Here is a 24,905-nt window from a genome sequence, read left to right as displayed (position 1 = left end):
TGGAATATTAAACATGTACTGTTTATATATGTGTATATGTACATATATATAATAAAATAAAAATTGGTTATGTATGCTTTTTCTAGTATAAGAACCCCACACTATGTACTAATAATAGTGTAAGGCCAGAAGTATAGAAAAAAAACATTTCTTTCACATGTGGTATTAAAATTAATACGGAAAAATTATCTCCATTAAAATTTATTTATTATATACAGGTGTTTTGGGATTTACCTCCATAAAGAGAACCACTTCATTTTTTAAAAAATGATTTTGTAACAGTGTTAAGTTCTTTAAGAAAGGATTTTCATGTGTAGAAGTTACACTGTTGTATATTCAAGGGTAAAAGGCTCTTTGGGGATAGAAATTGTGTCCTTGTTGTATACTCCTTGCTGATCCTGATTTTGCTGATCCACTGTCCTGAGTGTTGGGCCTGGGAGGAGACTTGGGCTTGCTGAAATATTCAGTAACCGGTATTTTCATCTTGCTTCTTGTTAGGAATATCTGTGACTTTTGCTCAGACCCTGAGTTTGGAAAAAATGTAAGTAAAATAGTAATTGAAACATTGAATATAACCTCTGTCATATATTATAGTAAATGAAACACTATGTACATTGTATGAGATATTACATATGTATGTGTATATGCATATGTAGATAACACCCCAAATTCATAAAAGAATCTATTGTCACCTTCCTTTCTTTAATGAGAGATTGATTCCATAACATGCAAAGCACATTCTTTTAGAAGCAAGTATGATTTTGGTAGTGATGATTTAGAGAGGGTGATAAGAAAGGGTGGTAGGCAAGGATGAGGCCAGTGAGAGCAAAGAGATCTATGTTCATCACAAATAAAACGATAAGCATGTTAAAGCAAGTTAGTGTACTTACATGACTTTTGCAACATCTACATGACCATACTCAGTAGGAGTAGGGATTTAGAGAGATGCTGAATATTTATATACAAAGAGGGGTGTAATATAGAAGATTTGTACATAGACACACACACACATACAAGTCCACATATCAGAGTAAAATACAAGAGGAACCTACAGGTCGACATAAAGTTAAATAATAGAGACCATTTACTGTCTTGAGTGTTTTAGTTTTACAGTGAGGAAATAGATAAGAGAAGCCAGACACAATAAATGGTGTTTAGAATTAGAGCCAATGAGTACTTCCTAATTTCCAAACTTCACTTATTGACTGTTAGCATAAAGAACATTCTTTGGGTTTGGCCAACTGCAATGAAACCTGCTGGGATATAGAGTAACTGCAAGGAACTCTAGGTGATAGCTGTAAAATGCCTGCTATAAGAAGGCCTTGTTGGGAATATAGAAACTGATTTTTGAGGCTTATACTTCATAGCTGTTGCTCTATAGTTATGGCTATGCTTGCTATTTAGTATTATGCTTGTTGAAGTAGATATTTATTTAACCTAGTGGTTGAGATTCTGTGTCCCATATTGGAGAACCATGGGTTTGATTTCAGTTTTAGCTCCTGATTTTAGCTCCCTGTAAATGCTGGCTCTGGGTGGCAGTGATGATTGCTCAACTAGCTGGGTTCCTGCTATCCACAAGTTGACCTGAATTGATTTCTCAGTTCTGGGCTTTGGCTCAGCTCAACCATAGCAGGCATTTGGGGAGTGGACCAATGGATGGGAGATTCTGTCTCCCTCTTTTGAAGAAGCTGCTTAGTGATGAGGTACTTTGCCTTTCAAAACAATGCAGAGTTATCTCAAATTTGTCTCTGTAATAAATTCAATAGATACTGCCCCTTAAGAATTGATCTGGAAAACATTATAATTATATTTTACTGGTTCTTTTCTTTAAAACGACAGATCCTTAACATTTAGACTTATAATTAGTACCTACTGATTTCCTTATATCAACTCAGTAATTATCACAAACTATACTTAACCTTTTGATATTTCCTTATTTCCTTCAGATCCTTGACTTGACACTCTAAATTGGAGGAAGAAAAATGAATTTCAGAGTGATTTTGTAGATTATACAGAAATTGAGATTATATCAGAAATCTCAGTATAATGTGTATCTTAAATGTGCTACCCCGCTTCTTTGTTTATTAGTGCAAGTAGTATTCAATTCTTTTCCCAATACAACATCTTTTTACTTTGATTATCATTACTATATCATGTATTAGTTACTAAGGTAGAATAACCCTTACTATTCCCCCAGTTTCTGCTCTTATGGAAACTGATATAGAGAGAAACTGTACTTCAAAATTCTTCTGTCTTAATGCTTCTTAAAGTGACATTATATTTTGTGAATATTTTCTCTCTGTGTTACTTAATTTTCAGTTTCAAAACTCAAGTTTCTCTCTCCATGTAATAATACTTTGTCACACATTCTTTCACCATAATGTTATATGTACATAATGAATATATTATTCATTTTCTGTTATTGAAATTACAAAGTTTAAGACAAATGTCCCTGAAATAGTTTCCAGTTCTCTTAGTAGTTATTTCTCTAGGAGCCACTAGGAATATGCAAAAGAAAAATGAAGCAATGATCTGCATCTTGCATTACTTTGTATAGAAAATAATAGCAGTATAGTATGAACAAATTTAAAAATAATTATAAAGTACATTTTACAGTTCCTTTTTTTTGCTTCTGTTGTTAGTTATATGGTGTTAGTTTAAAAAGAGGAAGAAGAAAGGGAAAAGCATATATTTTGTTAGCTTTCCAGGTGGCTACCTAGGAATGCAGTGTCCATAGTAGAATGAGAATCTCCCTGAAAGCAATTGGCAGTCATAGCCTCTACAAAAATGCTCTAAACAGTGAGATTGAAAATAGTCATTACAGTACCTTTCTGACAATAAAACAAAACAAATACCCAATGCAGCTTTTTACTGAATAAAAAGGAGACTTAATAATTTGGCATGCTTTGCATTCCGAGAGAGAAACACAAGAGATTCAAAGTTTGTTATATACCCAATCCTCGTGGATGGCCTTGCATCTAATTTACCTGGCTGGCTGATGTCCTTCTCTAGGTTTGGTCAGCACTTTTGGTTTTGCAGGTGAATTTGGGGGTGATTTGACCATCTTTGGCCTTCCAGTCTCTGCAGCTGCTTCCGCCTTGGTATTTCTTCTTAGGTGAGGCAATAGGTTTACCTCGGCCAGCTCAGAATGAATCACAGCTGAGACCCACTCTTTTTCTAATTAAAGAGAAGAGAAGGAAGCAAAAGGGGGCATGGAGTTGTCTTCATCATTTCAGCTGGAAACATGGGAATACCCCAAAATGAGAGGGAGGTACCCTTGTGTGTTTAGGTTCCAGGTTAAAGTTGGTTCCCTTCAACCTAGTTTGTGTTAACCTATGGTCCTTTACAGGGTTCTCAGTAGGTAACTCACTTTAGTACCTGTCTATAAATGGCAGTGTAATTATTCTAAAATAATGAGTATAAAAGCCACCCCACAGGCTACTGCCAAAAACATAACAGCAGTTATATAATATGAGACTTTCAATACAAATGTAATAAGTATAGTGGGACTTGTTAAAATACAACGAACAGTTAAGTAAGTGGTTATAAACATATCTTGAAAGATTATATCAACTTATTCATTCTTGGTTTTGCTTGTCATTGTTTTCTCTATTCTTTTCTCCGAACAAGCATCTATTTTTTTGTGATGTAGTAAATGTCCCATCCTTTTAAAAAAAAAAACAGAAACAGTATTTGTCCTCCAAATAGTCTTAATTGCCTGAAAACTCACCTTAAATTTCTAGGGTAAGGTGCTATTTCAAAGCGTTTCTCATTTTAAAAACATTAATACTTTCCCTAATGCACTGGTCTTTCCTAATACTAATTAATGCAGTGGTTATTGGAGTGCCGCCCCCCCAAATCAGCAACATCAGTATTCCCTAAGAACTTATTAAAAATGCAAATTCTGGGGCCAGTTTTGTGGCACAACAGGTATCCTATATGAGCTCTGATTCGAGTCCCACCTGCTCTGTTTCTGGTCCAGCTCTCTGCTCATGTGCAGAGCCAGGGTCCTGCAACTCCACCCATGTAGAAAACCCCGATGGAGTTGCAGGCTCTGCTCTGACCTGCCTCTTTCCTCTTTCTTACTGCCTTTCAAATAAATAAATATCTTAAAAATCCGCAGCTTCTCATGCCCTCTCTTCAAGTTTGCCTTCATCTGATGAACAGGCTGGTTTGAGAGTAGCTACTCTGACATTTCCTGCTTGAGAATGACTTGTGTTTTCATGCAACAGGATACAAAGGACCCACAGAAGGCTGGGAGATGTCTGAGCTGCTGGGGGCGGGGGAAGGGATTGGAGAAGGGATTGCCAGAACTGTTAGTGTGGAATTTGGAAGGCTAGGCTGCTGCCATGCACACCAAAGGAAAGATTCTGTGCTTGGGGTTCACATCAGGGCAGAGCATGTGCTCAGGAAGAGCCCAAGTGTATGGACTGTGGAGAAGCAAAGTGTTCTGTACCACTCAGATGAGCTCAGTGGGAAGCCTGCTGAAGTTGGAGGTCATGAGTGTGTAGGTGTACATGCAGGTGGATATACAGGGTGGTAATGATTCAGATACCATAACACTGCGACTATTGCAGCATTATCTTTGAAAGTTCCAGGTGGAAAAGGTCATCTTTCCAGTTTCTGACAATAGACTGTGTTCAGTGTTTGTAGATGCTCATCTTAATCTTACCTTTTGTAGTTGCATGAAGCAGCCACTGTAGAACTTCTGCCAGAGAATCAGTATGTAAAATGTCACAGAGCTTTGACAGGATCTGACAGGGAAGATTAGAGTTTCATAATAAGCAAGCAAATGATTTCCTGTACCATCTCCAGAATCTTCTCTTCCCTCACATTACTGTATATGATGATGCACAACTAAGTCAATTAGGATTTCAGCCTGGAAGCCATATTTCAAGTAGTGCACTGTAGAGTTTAGGTAAATCATTCCCATTACATTTAATAGTTTAGCTTAAGCAACACAGTGTGTTTCTCTTGTTTTGTCTGGTTAATACCAAAATCTCCTGGCAGCAGCATTTCACTTCTTTGGGGGGAATCAATTATTTTTTTAAATTTATTTTTATTAATTACATTGCATTATATGACAGTTTTATAAGCTCTGAGATTCCCCCAACCCCTCCTCACACCCTCCTCCCAAGGTGGATTCCTCCACTTTGTTGCTGTATTACAGTTCAAATCCAATCAAGATTCTTTCATTGCAAGCATATACCAAGCATAGAGTCCAGCATCTTATTGTCCAGATAAATCCAACAGTTTCTTGGGGAGACCATGTCTGGTCTGAAAACAGAGCTGGCAGAATATCATCCCAATCAATTAAAAGCTACAAGATAACATCAACAATTTGCAACATTATGGAATTAATTGACATGGTATTCAGTAACCAGTATGTTAAAAGAAAAAAAAGTACAAGTTCTTAACTACATCCTGTGACTACTTCATTGACATTTCAATTTTAGTTTGTATACAGCCACCTTCTATACACCTTAAAATGGCTATAGGATACTATTCAGTTGTCTGGTGTCTATTTTCATTTTAGTATTTATTTAGCAGTTTATGGTGCTGAAGCATAATTTTGCTGAACTTGGCAGATTTTAGGATAGTCTAAACTGGCTTATAACTCTAACAAGGCATATGTCAACAGTTTAGGTGTAGAACAGTTTTAGGAGGGGTGTGCAGAGAAATCTTCAATACCTTAGTGAGGAGTAACTAATCTTTGTGTCCTACTTAGTAAGGTATGTGTGAGTCCACGCTGACCGTTCCTTGTCTGGTTCTAAGCTTTCCTTGTTGTTGTTTGTCTATCTTTTCTAGATTTTTTTGTTTGTTTGTTTGTTTTGATGGGTTTCTGGAGCAATCCTAATGGTCACTGTGAGAGAGGGCAGGGACCCACAGTTGGAACCAAGCAAGGACCAGAGAAAGCTCCCCTCCCTAGTCCCGAAGGAAGTTTACTGTTCTTCTGTTTCTGCAGACCAGTCCACTCAGGGCTCCTGGCTGTCGTTCTGATGACCTTGGATCCTACAAGGAAAGATTTGGGCTTCTTCCATCCCATGTGGGAGATCTAAACAGGGGTGGATGACCTCAGAGTTCTTGACCTCCAAAGGCACCTCAATTCCCCATGGTCTCCTTGGCAGTTGGAATGTAGTTTTTGGTGCCCATATTGATAGTCCTTGGTGGGGATCTGGGAGTTTCCAGGGTTGGGATACAAGCCTCCTCCTGTCCCCCTGCTCCACTCTGGGGTGCCCCCCTGCTCTGTGCATATGACCTCCTGTTAAGAGGTTGTCAGGATTGCTCTTGATTCCCCCCACATGCCTTTGTAGTTTTACTATTGTCTAATGCTGATTCGAGTCTATTATCTATAAGTTCCTGATAGGTTATTCTTCTCATCTTCCTCACACATTCTAGGGAGATGGAATATTTCTCTGCTCTCTGGGGAATCAATCCTTTCCCATTGCACCACTGGGTTCTAGTAGGTATCTGCGGGTCAGGGAACCGATCTCACCAGCACTGCTCCTTATTCACAGTGTTGGGGAAAGGGAGAGATCAGAATCAAACCTGTCATTGTACCTCAGTTCCTTCAGCACAGTGCATAGATTAGAGGGATAGGAAGATAATTGCCTTTAGTCGCTCTGAACCCTTCCTTGAGGATTTTCTTTTTAAATCTAGACAGTATGCTGAAGTGTAAGCAATAGTGCAGAGAGAAATGCCAAATAATAATTCTATTAAAATGGTCTTAAAAGCAAATAAAAATACAGTTTATACTTTTAATTTGTGTCTGCCGTTGTGACTGAGACCTCCCTGGATTTCCTATCTCTGTACTTCAGTCCCATTTACTCTGCCTGTTAGATGCATCCACTTAGATATACTTTGCAGAAGTACTTTAGATACAATCTATCCAAAACCCATATTTCTTTCCCTAAAACCCACTCCAAACTTGCTGTTCTACTGGTCCCCATATATCAGTGCATAGTACAGCACACATGAGTTGTCCCAAGAAGACCCTGGGATCCCACCAGGGCAATTCCACTCTCCTGTCTACCTGACCGTGGCAAACAAGTCATTAACTTGTACTTTCTCAATGTTTCTCAAATCCCTTCATTTCTCTTTATCCTCCATTGCCTCGATCTGGTCTGCAAAAATCTTAATCCTGCAACATCCATCCTTCTAGGCTCTGCCTGAATTCTTAAATTATTATTAACTCTACAAATATTTGTATCAGACATTGATCAGGATTACTGAAGATATTTATATGAAATTTGAGCATTGAAAAATTCACTATTTTGGTATAATATTTGGTACAATATAGTAATATTAAATATGAATTTAAATATAAAAGTTAAACTTGATCTTAATATCACAACTTCAGTTTTGAGTGTATTTCATGACATAGAACTGTATCCACTGCAGTCTCCTGGATTGACATTTTCTAGAATAACAAGCCTGAGCTCTAAGGATAAGAGCAGAAATTTCCATAAATGTGTTATTTCCCTAATCAGACTGTGAAATGGAACTTTGCATCTGTTCACTCTAAGGGGAAGCTCCTCCCTCACTGGACATAGCAGACTAGGAGTCCAGTCTAAGGGTCCACCCTCAGTTTGTAAGTTGTAGCAAAGAACATGGATCAGTACTGTCTTAAAAGGCCTTTTCCCTTTCAAGTCACAAGGTCAGATATGGCAGAATTCATGACTCCAAAACTCTGTAAAGAATGGTTCTGGAGAACAAAACAGAAATTAAACTGGTGGCATACAAGCAGCCAATAGAAGATCTTTTCTGTCTCTTTTTCTCTGCGTTTCACATAAGATAAAGTTTTTTAAAAATCAAATATAAAGTGACAGTTTTTTTTCCTATGCAGTACTTTAAAATGTCTCTCCATGTCTTATGGCTTATACATTTTTTCCTGAAAGATTTTTTTTTTTTATTTGAAAGAGTGACAGAGTGAGGGGAGGAACAGGGAGAGAGAAGGAAAAACAGATATTTTATTTGCTGATTCACTTCTAAAATGGCTGCAATGGCTAGGTCTGGACCGAGCTGAAGCCAGCAACTTGGAACTCCATCCAGGTGTCCAACAGGGTTGTCGGAGGCCCAAGTACTTGAGCCACCATCTTCTCCTTTCCCCGGTATTTTAACAAGAAGCTGTATTGGAAGCAGAACAGCCAGGACTTGAGCCAGCTCTCCAGTATGATATGCTGGCATTACAAGCATCAGCTTAGGCCACTGCGCCACAACAATGGCCCCCCACTTCCATGTTTTCTAAGGAAAAGTCAGTAGTCAGATGCTAGAGAGAAGATCAAGCTAAACACAGAACTATGTCTTAGAACTCAGCTTGGTGAAATCTAACACTGCAGATCCTAATGGTCCTTGTCCTCAGCCCTGTGCCTGCAGATAGAGGCTCATGGAAAACATGTCCTTAGTTGATCAGACTTGTAACTGGCCTGCATCACCTATAACTGATGACGGTGTCAGATCCTCAGCAGCATGGCCTTTGGAACCACTCCAATGTTGTACTGCACTGGTCCCGGTAGACTGTAGGCTCCAGATGTGATTTAGCACTGGAATGTTGGAGCTATGAGATTGTTCATCCTAATCTTCCAGCAGCACAACATAAGAATAATTGTCCACTTGGGGGCAAGAAATGAGGTATGTGCCATGTCATTGCATAGGAACCTGTGGACAGTCTCTATAGCACAAGGCCCAGAGCTAGGCAGAATTTTATATTTGAGGTTTGGCATTGTGACAATGTAGCTGTTAAGTGGCTGCCTATGATGCCAGCATCCCATATGGATGCAAGTTTGAGTCCCAGCTGCTACACCTCTTATTCTGCTCTCTGCTGATATCCTTAGGAAGGCAGTGGGAAGTGGCCCAGTCCCTGGGCTGGCACATTCATGTGGGAGAGCGAGATGAAATTCCTGGCCTAGCCTTTCCCACCCATCACGAAAGATGAGTCAGCAAATGGAAGATTCTCTCTCTGTGGATCTCTGTGTTCCAAATGCAATAAATAAAAATATTAAAAAAGTAAATAAATCCTATGTCTGAGTACAGACCAGTGACTATGGATGTTGTGTCTACCTGAGTCCCAGGAGTGAGCTTCAAGGAAAGACTACCCCTTTTTAGGAATCCCCAAAGTTCAACTGCAGATCTATGGCTTCATGCTATTCCCAAGTATGGATTAATTGCCTCTTACTTTGATTTCCTGATCCAGATAGTTAGGTATGCGCACAGTGTTCTCTTTGACTTCCACCTTGGCATCCATCACTTCAGAAGAACACGAGCCAGCAGCGGAGCTTGTCTTTGGGGGTGATGGTGGCTTTGTGACCTTAATTTCTTCCTGAATCAAAATAAGAAAAAGCTATGCATTTATAGCCACTTATATTTGTATGAAAATGAAGTTCAAGAAAATGGGAAATATGGTAGTTAATAAGAAGACCAGTGAAAGTAAAAGAGGTTATTTTTAATTGTCAATCTCTATCCCATATTTATATTTGGAGACAACAAATAATGTTTGTTAACTTTTAGTAAAGTCACTTAAAGACCCTTGCTTAAGCACCAGGATAATATTTTTTAGATGTGTAATGTGTAACTTTCATTTACATTGCAATTCCACATAATAACCATCATGTGACAGATGAGATCTGCCAGTGAATTGGAAAGATTAAATGGGTAGGAAAGAACAGCTAAGAGGTTTTATGCTTTGAAACCATTTCAGGGTGCAAACTGCTTCCCCCTTCCTCTGCTAACAGGACATAGGAAAGCTAGTTTGAGTGTAAATACTCTGTTCACAATTTATAAAGCAATAAAGGTTTGTGGGACCTTTGAATCCAGGAGGAGATTTATAGAGGCCTCAGGCGTGTGCGCCTGATCCAGGAAAGCTTCTTAACAACCTGTTCGATCAATACATAAAGTAACTCAGGAAAAAAGTCAACACCTAGGGCTCTGATCATGCTCATTGCCAGACCTCTAGAGTTGGACATATAAAGGAAATAAAGCTGTATTTCTTTCTTTAAACATTGATTATGAAGGCTTAGTTTTTTTTTTTCTTGGGTGGGGAGGAGGGAGAGGGAGAAATGGTGGTGGATAGGAAACACATTTTGTCCAAACTTTCCACCGAACAAACCTGAATGTATTTTTTTTTTAAATAAAAGAACAAGCATGAATAAAACATTAGGTGAAGGGGAAGTAAGACACATATATCTAGTGCAGTAGCTATTTTTACCCTGAGACCATTTGATCTCATAGAGTGATAGCTTTGTGAGAGGTCTTTAAAGGGTCGTGACGGATAGGAGTCAAACCGTGTAGCCCAAATAAGGACCACATCCTCAAGATGAAGAAGACCTAGAAGTGAAACAGTTTTTGAAGAGCTATAGTCTGGAAGACCTGGAAAAAACCCTGGCTCCTAGCTTTGAAATGGCTCAGTTCTGGCCATTGCAGACACCTGGGGAGTGAACCAGCCAATGGAAGATTTCTTTCTCTCTTCTTCTCTCAGTAAATTTTTCTTTCCAATGTAAAGTAATAAATCTTCAGGAAGAAAAAGAAATACAGCCTGGGATAAGGCTTGAACTTGGTTTAGAGTGGTCTAGACTGAAAGGATGTCTGGGTTCCTACAGAAAAAGACACAAGTTCTCTGGAAGAAAGTATCGATCATGGGTTGCAGATTTCCAGAAATAATGCTTCATATATATGTTTAGCACTTGAGCCAGGAGTCAAAAAAGAGATTTCAATAAGTGCTGCAAAATATTTTGGACAATATAAATGAAAATGTTTTATAGCAAAAAAATGTGCAAGCAGCTAAAGTAGACTTTAGAGAACTGATAGTCTTAAAATCATGCACAAGGGATCTTTAAAAAGTTCATGGAAAATATGCAAAAATGATGCTGTGTTTCAAAATGTTTTTATAACAAAGTAAGCTTAACTTTTAATGAAAATGATTTACCTAATTTACATGAAAGTGAGAGAGATGGAGAGAGAGAGAGACAGAGAGAGAGAGAGAGAGAGCACTTGTTTTATTCCCAAAATGACTATAATAGAGGAGGATGGGCCAGGCTGAACCAACAGCCCAAAGCTCATTTGGATCTCCCATCATCTGCTGCATTTCAGGCATATTTGCAGGGAGTTAGAGTGAAAGAGTAGCACCCAGCATTAGAATAGGCACTCTGCTATGGAATGCTTAACATTGCAAGCATGACTTAAACCATTGTGCCATAACACAATCCCAATTCTATCTTTAATTTCCTTTTCCCTCAAACTTTTGGAAGCCACTTGTATTACAAAAATACAAAGAAGTTAGAAGAACAAGGCCTGGCGTGGTGGCCTACCAGCTAAAGTCCTCGCCTTGAACACACCGGGATCCCATATAGGCACCAGTTCTAATCTCAGCAGCCCTGCTTCCCATCCAGCTCCCTGCTTATGGCCTGGGAAAGCTGTTGAAGACGAAGATGGTTTAAAGCCTTGGGACCCTGCACCCGTGTGGGAGACCTGGAAGAAGTTCCTGTATCCTGGCTTTGGATCAGCTCAGCACTGGCCGTTGTACTCACTTGGGGAGTGAATCATTGGACAGAAGATCTTCATCTCTATATATCTGACTTTGCAATAAAAATAAAATAAATATCTTTAAAGGAATCTTAAAAAAGAAGTTAGAACAATAATGTATGTAAATAGGAAAAGAAAAATAAATGAACAAAACAAAAAATGTGCAAGATAGAGGATCAAAAAATCACAAACATTACTTGACATAAAGTGGACAAATTTCTGTTGAAACATATCAAGAAAAATATAAACCAATAAAATTAATATATAATAAACTACTTCTTACAGAAGTAATATCTCCAGATGTCTCAAAATAAATGTAGGGATATATGCATAACTTTGTCAATAAATTTGAGCATTTAGATGAAATAAAGAATTTGTAGAAAAAGAACAGTTACCAAAATAGACTCGAGAATATGAAAAATTCCATTAAAAATAGATTTTGAAGCAAAGGATATTATCAGAGACAATAGTTTCGAAATGAATAAAAAGGTCATTTCATCAAGAGAACTTTAACAGTTATACTCAACGAGAGCTTCAAAACACATGGCTAAAGTTGGTAGAATTTTGCAATTACGAAGAGACTTTAATCCTTCTAAATTGATAGGAAAAATATAGAGAGCCAATCTGTATAACTATGGAAAATTTGAGGAACAGTACCATCCAACTTTACCACCCAGCTTTAAAAAAAGATTTATTTTTATTGAAATGCAGATTTATAGAGAAAAGGAGGGACAGAGAGACAGATTTTCCATTGCTGGTTCACTCCTCAAGTAATTGCAATGGCTGGATCTGAGCGGATCCAAAGCCAGGAGTCAAGATCTTCTTTTGGGTCTCCCATGTAGGTACAGGGTCCCAAGGCTTTGGGTCATCCTTTACCACTTTCCCAGGTCACAAACACGGAGATAGAAGGGAAGTAAAGCAGCCAGGATATGAAAAGGTGCCTATATTCAATGCTGGCACTTGAAGTGGGAGGATTAGCCAATTGAGTCATTGTGCCTGGGCCCAAATACTCTACTTTTATTGTATTCTGTTGGTCAGCAGCAAAGTTACCGCTCTATTCATGGGCACATAGAAAAATTTGACCATATTCTGTGCAATATATCCAATCTCAGTAAATTTCAGAATCTTTAAACTGTCAAGTATGTTCTCTGTCAAGAGTGAAATTGAGTTGGAAATCCACAGTATATTTGAGAAATTCCCACTTATTTAAATTAAGTGCCTTAATTTAGTTTCCTGTGAGCTAAAGAAAAACCTAAAAAGGAAATTGTAAGGTATTTTTAAAAGAATGAAAGTGAAAACACAGTAAAGTGTGGAGATACAAACAAAACAGTGTTTTTTGAACATTACAACAATACATTGCTTGGGCCCTGCTTGGTAGCCTAGCGGCTGGAGTCCTCACCTTGTATGCAGCGGGGACCAAGGTTGGCACCGGTTAGTGTCCTGGTGGTCCTGCTTTCTATCTGGTTCCCTGTTTGCCTGGGAAAGCAGTTGAGGACGGCCCAAAGGCTTGGGACCCTGTACCCGCATGGGAGACCAGAAGAGGTTCCAGGTTCCTGGCTTTGGATCAGATCAGCTCCAGCCATTGCAGCTCCTTGGGGAGTGAATCAGAGGATGGAGGATCTTCCTTTCTGTCTCTCCTCCTCTCTGTATATCTGACTTTACAATAAAATTAAAATAAATCTTAAAAAAAAAAAAAACCCAAATGCCTCACTTACATTAGAAAAGAAAGTATCTCAAAACGATGACCTAAACTTCTCTATGTACAAGCCCAAGTCAACAAAGTGATGGAAATAATCAATGATGTTAGAAATAATCAATGAAATGAAATGTCAGTTCTTCAAGGAAATCAGTAAAACTCATGAACTTCTAGCTGGACATATCAGGAAAAAAAATAATATTGGGAATTACCAATTTCAGGAATAAGAGAAGGTACATCCTTGAAGATTATAAGATCATAGAAAAAAAGTTGTGAACAACTTCATGTCACTAAATTCGACAACTAAATGAATGGAAAATTCCTTGAAAAATACAAACTACTGAGGCCCACTAAAGAATAAAACCTGAGTAGCATACATTTAGGAAAGGGAACACTGTTGTTTCTAACTTTAACCTAAAGAAAGGTCCAGTTCAAGGATGGCCACACTGAACAATTCTAAGCTTGTAAGAAAGAAATATCAATTCTACATGAAATCTTCCATAACAACAATAATTTATTCTGTGAAAACATCATTAAATTAGTATGTAAATCAGAAAAAGACATGATAAGAAAATGACAAATATTCCTTAGTAACATAACAGAAGATGCTCAACATGTTATGAAATTTGGTATATAAAAATAACCCATCATGATCAAGTGGGATTTTTATCAAAAATTCAAAGTTGGTTTAATATTTCAAAGTTAGTCAATGTAATTCACACATTAAGAAACCACAAAGGCAGGAAAAAAATTCACCTTCCATTTCTGGATAAAACTTTCAGCACATTAGGAATAAAAAGGTCCTCAGACATAAAGAAAAAGCATCTATGAATAATGTAAGTTTATGTTAGACTTAATGAAGAAAGTCTGAATACATCCCATCTATGGTCGAATACAAAGCAAGAGTGTGTGCTATTATCACATCTATTCAACATTGCACATATCATTAAAGTGTGATAAACATCAGGTGGATTTGAAACTAATACAAAAAAAATAAAAATTTGGATTTGAGGCGGACATTGTGGCACAGCAGGTAAAGCTGCTGCCTATAATGCCATCATCCCGTATGGGCACTTGTTCAGGTCCTTTGATCCAGCTCACTGCCGATGTTCTGGGAAAGCAGCGGAGGATGGCCCACGTGCCTGGGCTCCACAGCCATGTGGGAGACTTGGGTGGAGTTTTAGGCTTTGGCCTGGCCGAGCCACGGCCCTTTCAGCCATTTGGAGACAGAACCAGTAAATGGAAGAGCTCTGCCTCCCCGCTCCCCCAATGGTTCAAAAAAAAAAAAAAAAAGTAAATAAATAAATAAAATTTAAAAATAAGCCTCTGGTTAAAAGGCCATATTTTCAAAATACACATGTCACAAAAAATTTCTATCTATGAAAATTTCTATCTATAAAGAATCTATGAACTTTTACAGCAAAAGAGAGTCTAGCAAACCCAGTTTTTAAAAGTTAGTGTAAAGGATTGCTACAATGGCAAACCAATTAAGTAGTTTATTTCCTGCAAAATCAGTGTCCCATATTGGTATGCCAATTCAAAAATCACAGTAAGATACCACTATGTACCTATTAAGATGGTTAAAATTAAGAAGACTGTTTATGACAAGTTTTGGGAGGATGTCAAAGGAAATACATATGATTATATACCGCCAGTGGCAATTTCTCACGGTATAAACACTTGGTAAGCAAATTGGCAGTTTCTTAAAACTTCAAACACAAAAAGTGGTACACCAATATTTAATTGGCTTTGTCCAAAATCAGAAGCAACTCAAATATCCCTCCATAGGTGAATTGATAAAGTGTGGGAATGCCATACAATTAAGTACCGCTCAATATAGTTGAATGCTATTCAGTATTGAAAAGAAATGAGCTATTTATTGAGATGCAAAGCAACAAGGATGAATCTTAAAATTCATCATGCTGAGCTCAACCATATATATGATTTCATTTATATAAAAGCAGAGTATTCCATAGCAATCTTTACTGATAGGATATAGATAAATGTTAGCTATTTGGAAGGCAAGGGTCATAAAGGAACTTTGAGGTGACAGGTGTGTACATCCTTTGATCTTAAGGTAGTTTATCAGGTTGTGTACGTATTTCCCAAAACACATCAAATTGTGCATGTTTATTATGTGATCTTATATCTCATTATTGATACTTAAATAGAGCTATAAAATATGGTGACTTCAGAAAGCTATGTGAACAGAAAGAGAGGAAAGGATGGAAATCAAACTAAATACATAGCTGAAAAAAAAAACCCAGTTTTTACCTGTTTAATTACTAAAGGATTTTCACTGGAAGTTTTGAAGCACTCTTTGATTTTCCTAATAGGCTCTGAAAGGAAATTGAAAGAAAACGTATTGAAGTTAAACTAAAAAATTCCCAACATGTGATGTATGTGTCAGTTGCTAAACAAATCAGATTCCCCATAAACTTAAATTAAGGAAAATTCAGGAATCTATTTTAAAATATTAGGAAACTTATAGACAGAATTTCATTATAACAATGTAATTAAAGTGTATTGATATTAAAAATCAATTCTATGCCCAAATTGTTGATGTGCTATACTTTATTAATTTGGTTAAAATTTACTTTAAAATGACAAATTTCTGTCTGATAGGTCTTTTTTCTATTTTCTTGTCTACGTAACTGCTACTTCCTCTAATTATAAGAGAATCTAGGGACTGATATTTAAATCAAGAGTATGGTTGCTGCTTTGGATTCATCACATAATCAAGGTTCTGATTCGGGTCCTGGCTTCTTTATTTGCAATCAAACTTGCTAATTCACACTAGAAAGCAGCAGATGATGGTTCAAATACTTAGGTCCTACCAGCCACATACAAGACCCAGAAGGAGTTCCAGGATACTAAATTTTGTGAACTAAGAAAGTGAACTAGCAAATGATTTAAGAAGTGAACTAGCAAATGATTCTCTCTTTCAGCAAGAACATTGTATGATTACTTTAAAATCACTGCTACTTTTTAACAGTCATGTGGTTCCCACTTCTTCCATTTATTGGCAAAAGGCCCAAGGAAACATTGAAACATTTCATCAGTGCAGAGTGACTCACCAGAATGGGGCCTTGGGGGTACTTTGACCCAGTTTGGGGCGGGTGACACTCCTCTGATGGGGCTGTGCGGCACTGTGGTGCTGGGTGGTTGGTCACCGCACTTGGAAACTGGTTTCTCTTCCTTCTCTATGTGATTAAACTGACCAACGCCCCACAGCGTTCTGAGTGCAACCTCGTCGTCATTGACAGTACAGATTGGAATATTATTCAAACCTCAGTAGGATGAAAAAACAATCAGAATTAGATTTTTGGCAGGTTTTCTTTGAAGGATCAGGAATTGCTCAATCAAAATTGTGAAACAGATGTAAAATGTTAGATTTCAAACTGTGTAAATCATGGTTTAAAGGCCATTCTTTGAAAGTCAGTATAGCCAGTTTTGTTTGCACAGCTGCTTCCTGCCATCTGGTCACCATTGAGAAGCGCACATCTTTAGCCACCATCTGGGAGTCCAGGAGATTAGACCTGCTTTTATCCCAGATTCTTTGCTTTCCATGTCCAACTAATGACAAAGGGGGCTGTACCAGCCCTGTTCAGCGACATTAACTTTCATCTGTGGAGAGCATCTAGAATTCATTTATGTGCTGAACGAAGTTAAAAGCTATTGGAGTGAGGGCTAAGCAATGGATCCAGCAGGATCATACAGAAAGGAGGAAGGAGAACTAGGTAGAGTTTCTTCTTGATGTATGACTTCTTCTTTATGTATGATTACAACAGCTAGGTGATTTGGATTCAAATGTAGCATTTGGTTCAAACGTTAAATTACAGCCAGATACTCTTTAATAATAATGTTAATTCTAAATCATGTGGAATTGGACAGCTTAGAAAATGGGGGTGAGCAGGGCATTGGTCTCTGTGGATCAGTGAATTGTGTAAGGAACTAAGAGATGGTTGCTTTGTCTTCCAAGGAGCAGGCACACAAATTACTGGACAGTTTTTCATAGCTGCTCATTCTGCCAAAACTCCCTGTAGTACTGCTGGTCCTCCCAACCCACTTCTTACCTGTCTGCTCAGACAATATAAAAAGGTCTTTGCTGGCAACCCTGTCTAAAATGCACTTCTTCCCTCTATCCCCCGATGTACTCTTCTTTTTCACAGCTTTGTCACTTATGATGTATCTGTGTCGTATGTCTGAGCTGCACTATGGTATGAGCTACCAAAGTTAAGGGACTTGGTTTCCTGTTGTATTCTCAGTTCTCAGAAGTGCACTGGACAGAGGCTGGATGTTTTGTGATTATTTTTTGAATGAGTGAATAACAGAACCAAGCCTAAAGCTTGTATTTAGTCCAGTTCATAAAACTGATAAAATATGGGAAGAGCATTGCCAGAATCTGCTGAGAAAGCAGCCTGTGTGTCCTATAAAAACAAAGCTGAGAACTGATGCAGCCATTACCACTATGTTAGACTCAGGCCAGTCAGATATTGTAGATGACAGGATGGAAGAAAAACACAAAGTAAAATTTTTTTAAAAAGTGTCTGTGGCACCAGTGAGCTATCCAGTCAACTCAGGCCTAAAACCCATCTTGATGCTGCATCTCCCAGTTAGCAAAAGCAATAGCCCATCTCTGTTATACTAACCAGTTAGATTTATCATTCTGTTACTTATAACGGTGACTGTGCTTACTGATAATGCTCATTGGTTTTGTCAAAATGAAGGCTAGGGAACTTTATCAAGATAGTTTATCTGGGAGCATGGTAAAAAGGCAGGACGCAGTGGGTTAAACAGTAGCTCAGGGGCCAGTGTTGTGGTGCAGTTAGGCCACCTTTTATAATGTTAGCACCCGTTATGGTCCGGCCAGCTGCTCTGCTTTTTATCCAGCTTCCTGCTGATAACATGTGAAGGTAGTAGATGTTAGCGGTTGGCCATCCATGTGGGAGACCAGGATGGAGTTTCTGGCTCCAGGATTCAGATTGGCCCAGTCCCAGCTGTTTGTTGTCGCCATTTTTGGAATGTACAGCAGATGGAAGATCCTTCCTTTTCTTTCCCTTTCCCTCTACCATTCTTTCTGTTCAGCTCTTTCAAATAAATCTTGAGAGAGAGAGGGTGAGAGAGAGAAAGCTCAGAGAAATAAAGAACATGAAATACAGATATTTCTTGACTAAAAAAAATAGAATTTCCTTAGAGTCATATATACAAACCTCTCTAAATCTGGCCCCTGATCAGCTTCTTCCCTAGTCCCAAATAGCCCTTCTCTTCTCCTTACATGTGCCATAGCAGGCTCGGTCTCCAGATGCTCTAGGCTGTGGGAGCCTGGCTGTTCCTTTGTGTCTGTTGTCTGTGCATGTACCGCAGTATAGATGTCCTTATCACAGTTATTTTATAAAGCATCTTGTTCCTCGGCAGTCCATGTCTGAGACCAGGCTTTTGTCTGTATTTTCACTCCAGATATATTCATTGAATTAATGAATAAATAAAGGAATGAATGAATAAAGAGATGATCAATATCCACCCCTCTAAATATCACATCTGTATTGATGATTCCTGAATGTACACCTGAGCTTCTGGTTTCCCATTTGAGATCCAGCCACTTCCATTAGAATGCCTGGTGTAACGACATGCAGGATGCCTACCACTCTGCCCTAGCAATCAAGCAATCTGAGGGGTAAGTAGTCAGGTTCCTGCTGCAGCCATACCTGGTTCCAATTGTCAATGCTTATGCCTCACCAGTGATAAACATCTTGAATGGCAGCTCTGTGTTTACCCACCAGAATCATCACATAGTCCAGATATAGACAACATACTTCCTGGGATCTTATGTCCCCTTACCTTTGATGTGACACACTCTCCTCGGGTGAGGTGTGTTCCTGACCAGAAAACAACTTCCATTTCTGGCTGCGATGCGGCTGCCTTTGCTCTCAAACTGAAGAGCAGATGTTGGAGGTTTGAAATTCATGCTGGTAGCTTGTTGATTTCCCCTCTGCACCGTTGACGGAAAAATTTATGGGGCCTAACGTGACTGGCCTCACATCCAGTTGTGCTAAGACCCTGCAATGACAGAATGAAAACTCTTCTGACAAGAGGCTCCCAATGTTTTCTTAATCACCAAACATTGCTCCATTTTCTTTTTCTGCACTGACTTTTTGCTCATATTGAAGCAATGTGAGGCTATTTTGCTTTCAGATAAAATTCTAGTCAATATTGAAAACATTTTATATATGTGGAATATAAAGTTTATCTTCAGAGAAATCTTATGCATGAAAAAAAAATCAAAGCACATATTTTTTATGGCATTTAAGGTCACTTTGTTGGTTTACCAACCAAAAGATTCCATATTATCAAATTTGATATAGCTAATTTTCAGATGATTTAAAAATACAATAACCATGAATATACTGTATACTAAACGAGGCCTTTTCATATTGTCCTTTAAAAGCCAGCATTTTAAATTTGTATTGTCTCCTGAAAGTATGGTGAAACCTGAAGGAGGAAAACAGTCCAAAGACTGTTATTGCAGCTACACGATAAACACTAGAGGATCTTTGTCATGTCATTGCTTATAAAATTCAGTGTTCTTTCATTCATTCAGCTAGCATTTATTAGACACCTACAGAGCCATAGGCCCAGGATGTGGAAGATAATATTGATGTGGCTGACGCCCCAGCCTGGAATGCACCTCACTCAGACCTTCCCTGGCTTTTCCCTTCCTTCATCGTTATTCTGTCTCAGGACCGTTTCTCCAAAGGCTTCCTGCCCTTCTGTCCCCAGGAATCTCCACAGCCAGCTCAGCCTTCATTACTCTCCTACCCCTTTCCCTTCTCATGCTATCTTCATCTCCCTGCCATTTTTAACATTTATTTTTCTCTCAATAGGATATAATAAATCAGGCAGGCAATAATCTACAAGTTGTGTGTGTGTATCTATGTTGTCCCAGTATTCAGAAAACAGTCTGGCACAAAGTGTATGCTCATTAAATATTTACTAATCAAATGGAAATGTTTTTCACAGAATCAATATCTTTCTACCAAATTCTCAGCATATGTTTCTCATATGATTTATCAAAATTAGGTTATTTCTTTAAAAGACAATGACATATGTCCTTAAAGCAGCAGATGCATTTAAACATCACTAAATAATATCCAAAATTATCATAATGATGAATTGAAAAGGATATCTGAGCATACAAAGCATTTCCTGATTGAAAGGAACTCAAAGCTATAGATAGCCCTCCAGCCTTAAACAGCCCAGACTGAAGTTTTGTTGGTTTCCCTAAACCCTTGTAGTTACCTGGGGAATTTTTAGGTGAGACCACAGTCTAATGCCTAATACCTCCAAAAGAAAGTAGCTTCTCCTTCCAGTTCCTCCCGCTCTCACTCCATGGTGCCCATGGGGCTCCCTGGATAAGATGCCCTACATAGCTTAGCAACATGGCAACATTCCTTTAGAGAGATCTGAGTTCCAGAACCTCTTCAGCCATCATTTCTCTCAGACCCCCAGTTACCCACAACCCAACAAAGCCATGTGGCAGAAAATGCCTGTCCCAAAATTTGGACATAGAAGAGTACTGTATCAAATACAAGAGAAAAATGGGAGAGAAAATAAAAAGAATTACAAATCATAGTGATAATTTTCCCAACATTGGAGGTTCAGAAACACCATGTGATGTAATCAACCCCTGCTTGTTAATAACCCTTTGTCTATAATCCTGGGAAACAGAGATTTTTCTAGTTATTGTTTGTTATCTTTATTTAGTGTAGGGCTAAGTTTGTGAGTTCAAAGTGAATTGAAAACATTGTAAAAATTAAAAGGAAGAAAAGAAGGATGAGGAAAATGGAAGAAAGGTAAGAAGGATGGGTTAGGAAGTATTGTATTTTTCAAACTGAATATATGAAACAAAGGAGGGGAACTATGATGAAGTATGAATGAGTTTAAAGTTTTCCCAATCATTGTGAGTGAAACACATCGTTTTGGTCATCAAAATGTCCAAACCAGCGATTTGTTAAAATAGCGTTGAAAAAAGTGTTGAAATATTAGGTAAAGATGATAGAAAATAAGGTGCACAGAAAGGCATGGTGCGTACCACTACTTTTGTTTTCAGACTACACATGATTTTGGATTTATGAGTAACAGTCTCTGGAAGCAGCATAGGTAATTTCTGAAAGTGAAACAAGTTGAATATAATGCAAGGATGAAGCCCAAGTCTGTTTATCTGGCTGGCCCTGTGACAATTCCACCTGACAACCTCCCTGTGCCTGTGAGTCCTTTATGACATACACTCTGCTTTACTATATTTTCTGGGGAATTTCATTGGTTTTCCAATGTCATTTTGGCATTTAGAGATTTTCATTCTATACTTTGGATATTTTTTTTTTTACACAGCTAATAGCAGAGACCAGACATAGAGCTTTAATCAAAAATATACATGTATTTCCCCTTCACCTAAAAGAGTTCAACAGCTATGACTGGTTTGGAAGCCTATGGATTTCAGTTGTGATTATTTACCTTACTTAGTATTTAACTGCAGTTTTTGAAGTTATGTGTTGCTCAAATGATTTCTGGAATTTCAGTCATCTGAAAAGCAGGGAACAAGAGGACAACTAAGGAGCTATTGGCAGACAAGGGCACATACCAGCTAGATCTCTTTGTGTAAGGGTCTTTGCATGAGTCTCAGATAATACTCTTCAGTTGCATTATGCAGTACTAGCCACAAGAAGAGCAGAAAATGTAACTTCTAACACTCTCATCCCCCTCTAAGGTGGGGGTTGGAGAAGGGTTTTGGCATAGTGCTTATGATGCCCCACACCCCATGTTGGAATGCCTGAGTTTGGGTGCTGGCACTCCCTCCAATTCCACCTTTCTGCTAATCACGCAGGCGGGAGAGCTGGTGCTGATGGCCGAAGTAATTGTGTCCTGCCACCCAACTGAAAGACCTGAACCAAGTTCCAGGCTCCTGGTTGCAGCCTGGCTCAGTACCTGCTATTTGAGGAGTGAACTGCTAGATGTGAGTTTATTTTCCCCTTCTGCCTTCTAAAAAGTTAAGTAAATAAATGAATAAATAAATAAATTTCAGAGACAAAGGGGAGCAAATGTATATTGAGTTGGAAACAACACTGTGTACCAGAAGCTCTGACATCAGCACCATCTACAGTCTTGTGTGGTTATGCCTTTCCTTAGAGTCAGCAATTAAAAGTAAACATCTGCCTGGCCATGTAGCTATGTTTCTGCTATATTCCCTTTATGAAGACCCACAGGGTCCCATTTTGTCTCATTATAAAGAGAAATGATACCTATGCCTTGTCTGGGAATAATCTGCCTTATTTCTGTCAACACTAAGGGACAAAGGAGCTCCACTGTACCCCTGGGCAGCCCAGGTATCCTTACTGACTTCAATGTGAGGGGGATTTCTTGGAACACGTGTACAGATTTATGAATGGCAATCAGTGATTCCTAAGACACTGTTTGGGGAATAATAAATAGGACATTCCACAGGTATCTGATTGTCCACCAGTATTTGGAGACTCATTACAGATGTAGCTCAATGAGTTATATCTCCTCAAAAGTTGTATGTTAAAGCACCAACCCCTGATGTGACTGTACTTGGAAACAAGTTTTATAAGGAGGTAGTTAAAGTTAAATGTAGTCATCAAGCTGGGCCCTAATTTGATGTCTGTGTAAAAGGAGGCAAATGTGTTCATCATTATTATGTAATTATCACCGATTGTCTCTTTTATTGCTATTCGATGTCCTCTGTATCTGAGTTAACATCTATCTTGTTGATGTTGGTATCGCTGCTCTGGGTTCCTTGTGGTTGTCATTTATCTGATACATTTATTCTTTTCAATATCTTGATGTATCTCCACATTTACAGTGTGTCTCTCACAGACAGAATAGTTTGATCTTACTGATCTCTTCTGCTTGCATTATGAATTCATTCAGTTTATATTATTATTAACATAATTAGATTTACAATGACCATTTTACTTTTTTTTCTTTGATAGTGTTTTTTTTAATTAATTATTTTGCATTATGTGACACAGTTTTATAGCCACTGGGATTCCCCCAAATCCTCCCCCCATGGTGGATTTCTCCACTTTGTTGCATTACCACAGTTCAAGTTCAGTTGAGATTCCTTCATTGCAAGCATATACCAAGCATAGAGTCCAGCATCTTATTGTCCAGATAAGTTCAACAGCTTCTTGGGGAGACCATCTCTGGTCTGAAAACAGAGCTGGCAGAGTATCATCCCAATCAATTAAAAGCCCCAACATAACATCAGCAACAATTTATAACGTTATGGAATTAATTGACATAGTATTTAGTAACCAATATGTTAAAAGAAAAAATGCAAGTTCTTAACTACATCCTGTGACTTCTTCTTTGACATTTCAATTTTAGTTTGTATACAACCGCCTTCTATACACCTTACAAAGGTTATAGATTATTATTCAGTTGTCTCGTGTTTATTTTCATTTTAGTATTTAGCATTTTATAGCATTGAAGCATACTTTTGCTGAACCTGGCTGTTTTTCGGATAGTCTAAACTGGCTTATAACTCTAACAAGGCATATGTCAACAGTTTAGGTGTAGAACAGTTTTAGGAGGGGTGTGCAGAGAAATCTTCAATACCTTAGTGAGGAGTAACTAATCTTTGTGTCCCACCTAGTAAGGTATAAGTGAATCCACGCTGACCGTTCCTTGTCTGGTTCTAAGCTTTCCTTGTTGTTCTTTGTCTATCTTTTCTAGATTTTTTGTTTGTTTGTTTGTTTGTTTTGATGGTCACTGTGAGGGAGGGCGGGAACCCAAAGTTGGAACCAAGCAAGGACCAGAGAAAGCTCCCCTCCCTAGTCCCGAAGGAAGTTTACTGTTCTTTTGTTTCTGCAGACCAGTCCACTCAGGGCTCCTGGCTGTTGTCCGATGACCCTGGATCTTGCAAGGCAGGCTTTGGACTTCTTCCATTCCATGTGGGAGATCCAAATGGAGGTGGGTGACCTCAGAGTTCTCGGCCTCTGAAGGCACTCCATTTCCCTGTGGTTTCCTTGGCAATTGGAATGTGGTTTTTGGTGCCCGTATTGATAGTCCTTGGTGAGGATCTGGGAGTTTCCAGGGTTGGGATACAAGCCTCTTCCTGTCTACCTGCTCCACTCTGGGGTCCCCCCTGCTCTGTGCATATGACCTCCTGTTAAGAGGTTGTCAGGATTGCTCTTGATTCCCCCCACATGCCTTTGTAGTTTTACTATTGTCTAATGCTGATTTGAGTCTGTGGACCATGAGTTACCAGTTATGATCCTGATAGGTCATACTTTACGTCTTCCTCACACATTCTAAGGAGATGCAAGATTTCTCTGCTCTCCCGCCCCATTACAGAATAACATAGGGTCTTAAAAGTTTATTAGGTGTTACAATTCTTTGATGTAGATCATAAGGAATCACATTGATTGCTGGTTCATTGGTTACTTCACAATATCTTATTGCATGTGAGATAGGCTGTTTGAGGTTGAGATAACATTACATTTTATAGGTACTATTTTTCATATTGACATCATTTCATCTTAAATTAAGCAAACATGTGGTATTTAACCTTTTGGGATTGGCTCATTTCCCTTAGCATTACGGTTTCCAGTTGGGCCCATTTGGCCACAAACAACTGCATTTTGTTTTTTTTAATAACTGAGTAGTATTC

General features: G+C 38.5%; 1 protein-coding gene across 2 annotated transcripts; it reads right to left on the bottom strand.

Annotated features, from left to right (window-relative positions):
- Nucleotides 1–263: 263 nt before the first annotated feature.
- CUNH4orf17 (chromosome unknown C4orf17 homolog) lies at nucleotides 264–20,660 on the bottom strand. Of its 2 annotated transcripts, none has more exons than XM_040967061.1 (9): nucleotides 20,555–20,660; nucleotides 19,055–19,273; nucleotides 16,291–16,503; nucleotides 15,488–15,552; nucleotides 9,176–9,319; nucleotides 4,673–4,754; nucleotides 2,988–3,177; nucleotides 1,920–1,963; nucleotides 264–524 (listed from the first exon to the last, which is right to left on the bottom strand). In XM_040967061.1, exons 2-9 carry the CDS (start codon nucleotides 19,179–19,181, stop codon nucleotides 337–339), a joined length of 1,053 nt encoding a protein of 350 aa, XP_040822995.1. In that variant the 5' UTR covers nucleotides 19,182–19,273; nucleotides 20,555–20,660; the 3' UTR covers nucleotides 264–336. The 2 variants fall into 2 exon arrangements, with proteins under 2 accessions (XP_040822995.1, XP_040822993.1); XM_040967059.1 differs by having other exon boundaries at nucleotides 20,513–20,635.
- Nucleotides 20,661–24,905: the final 4,245 nt, after the last annotated feature.

This window comes from Ochotona curzoniae, unplaced genomic scaffold (assembly GCF_017591425.1).
Source record: "Ochotona curzoniae isolate NIBS_2020 unplaced genomic scaffold, NIBS_Ocur_1.0 scaffold_4506, whole genome shotgun sequence".
Taxonomy (NCBI): Eukaryota; Metazoa; Chordata; class Mammalia; order Lagomorpha; family Ochotonidae; genus Ochotona; species Ochotona curzoniae.
The sequence above is the reverse complement of the archived record's forward strand: the minus strand, read 5'-3'. Positions and strand labels throughout refer to the sequence as shown.

What these genes read in the sequence shown, in the direction of transcription:
- CUNH4orf17 (XM_040967061.1), bottom strand. Translation starts at nt 19,181, where the DNA reads ATGAATTTCAAACCTCCAACATCTGCTCTTCAGTTTGAGAGCAAAGGC. An exon ending in ATCCTTTAGTAATTAAACAG is followed by an intron (nt 9,320 to 15,487) that starts GTAAAAACTGGG and finishes ATTTTGATTCAG; the next exon opens with GAAGAAATTAAGGTCACAAA. An exon ending in ATCTGGATCAGGAAATCAAA is followed by an intron (nt 4,755 to 9,175) that starts GTAAGAGGCAAT and finishes CTTCCCTGTCAG; the next exon opens with ATCCTGTCAAAGCTCTGTGA.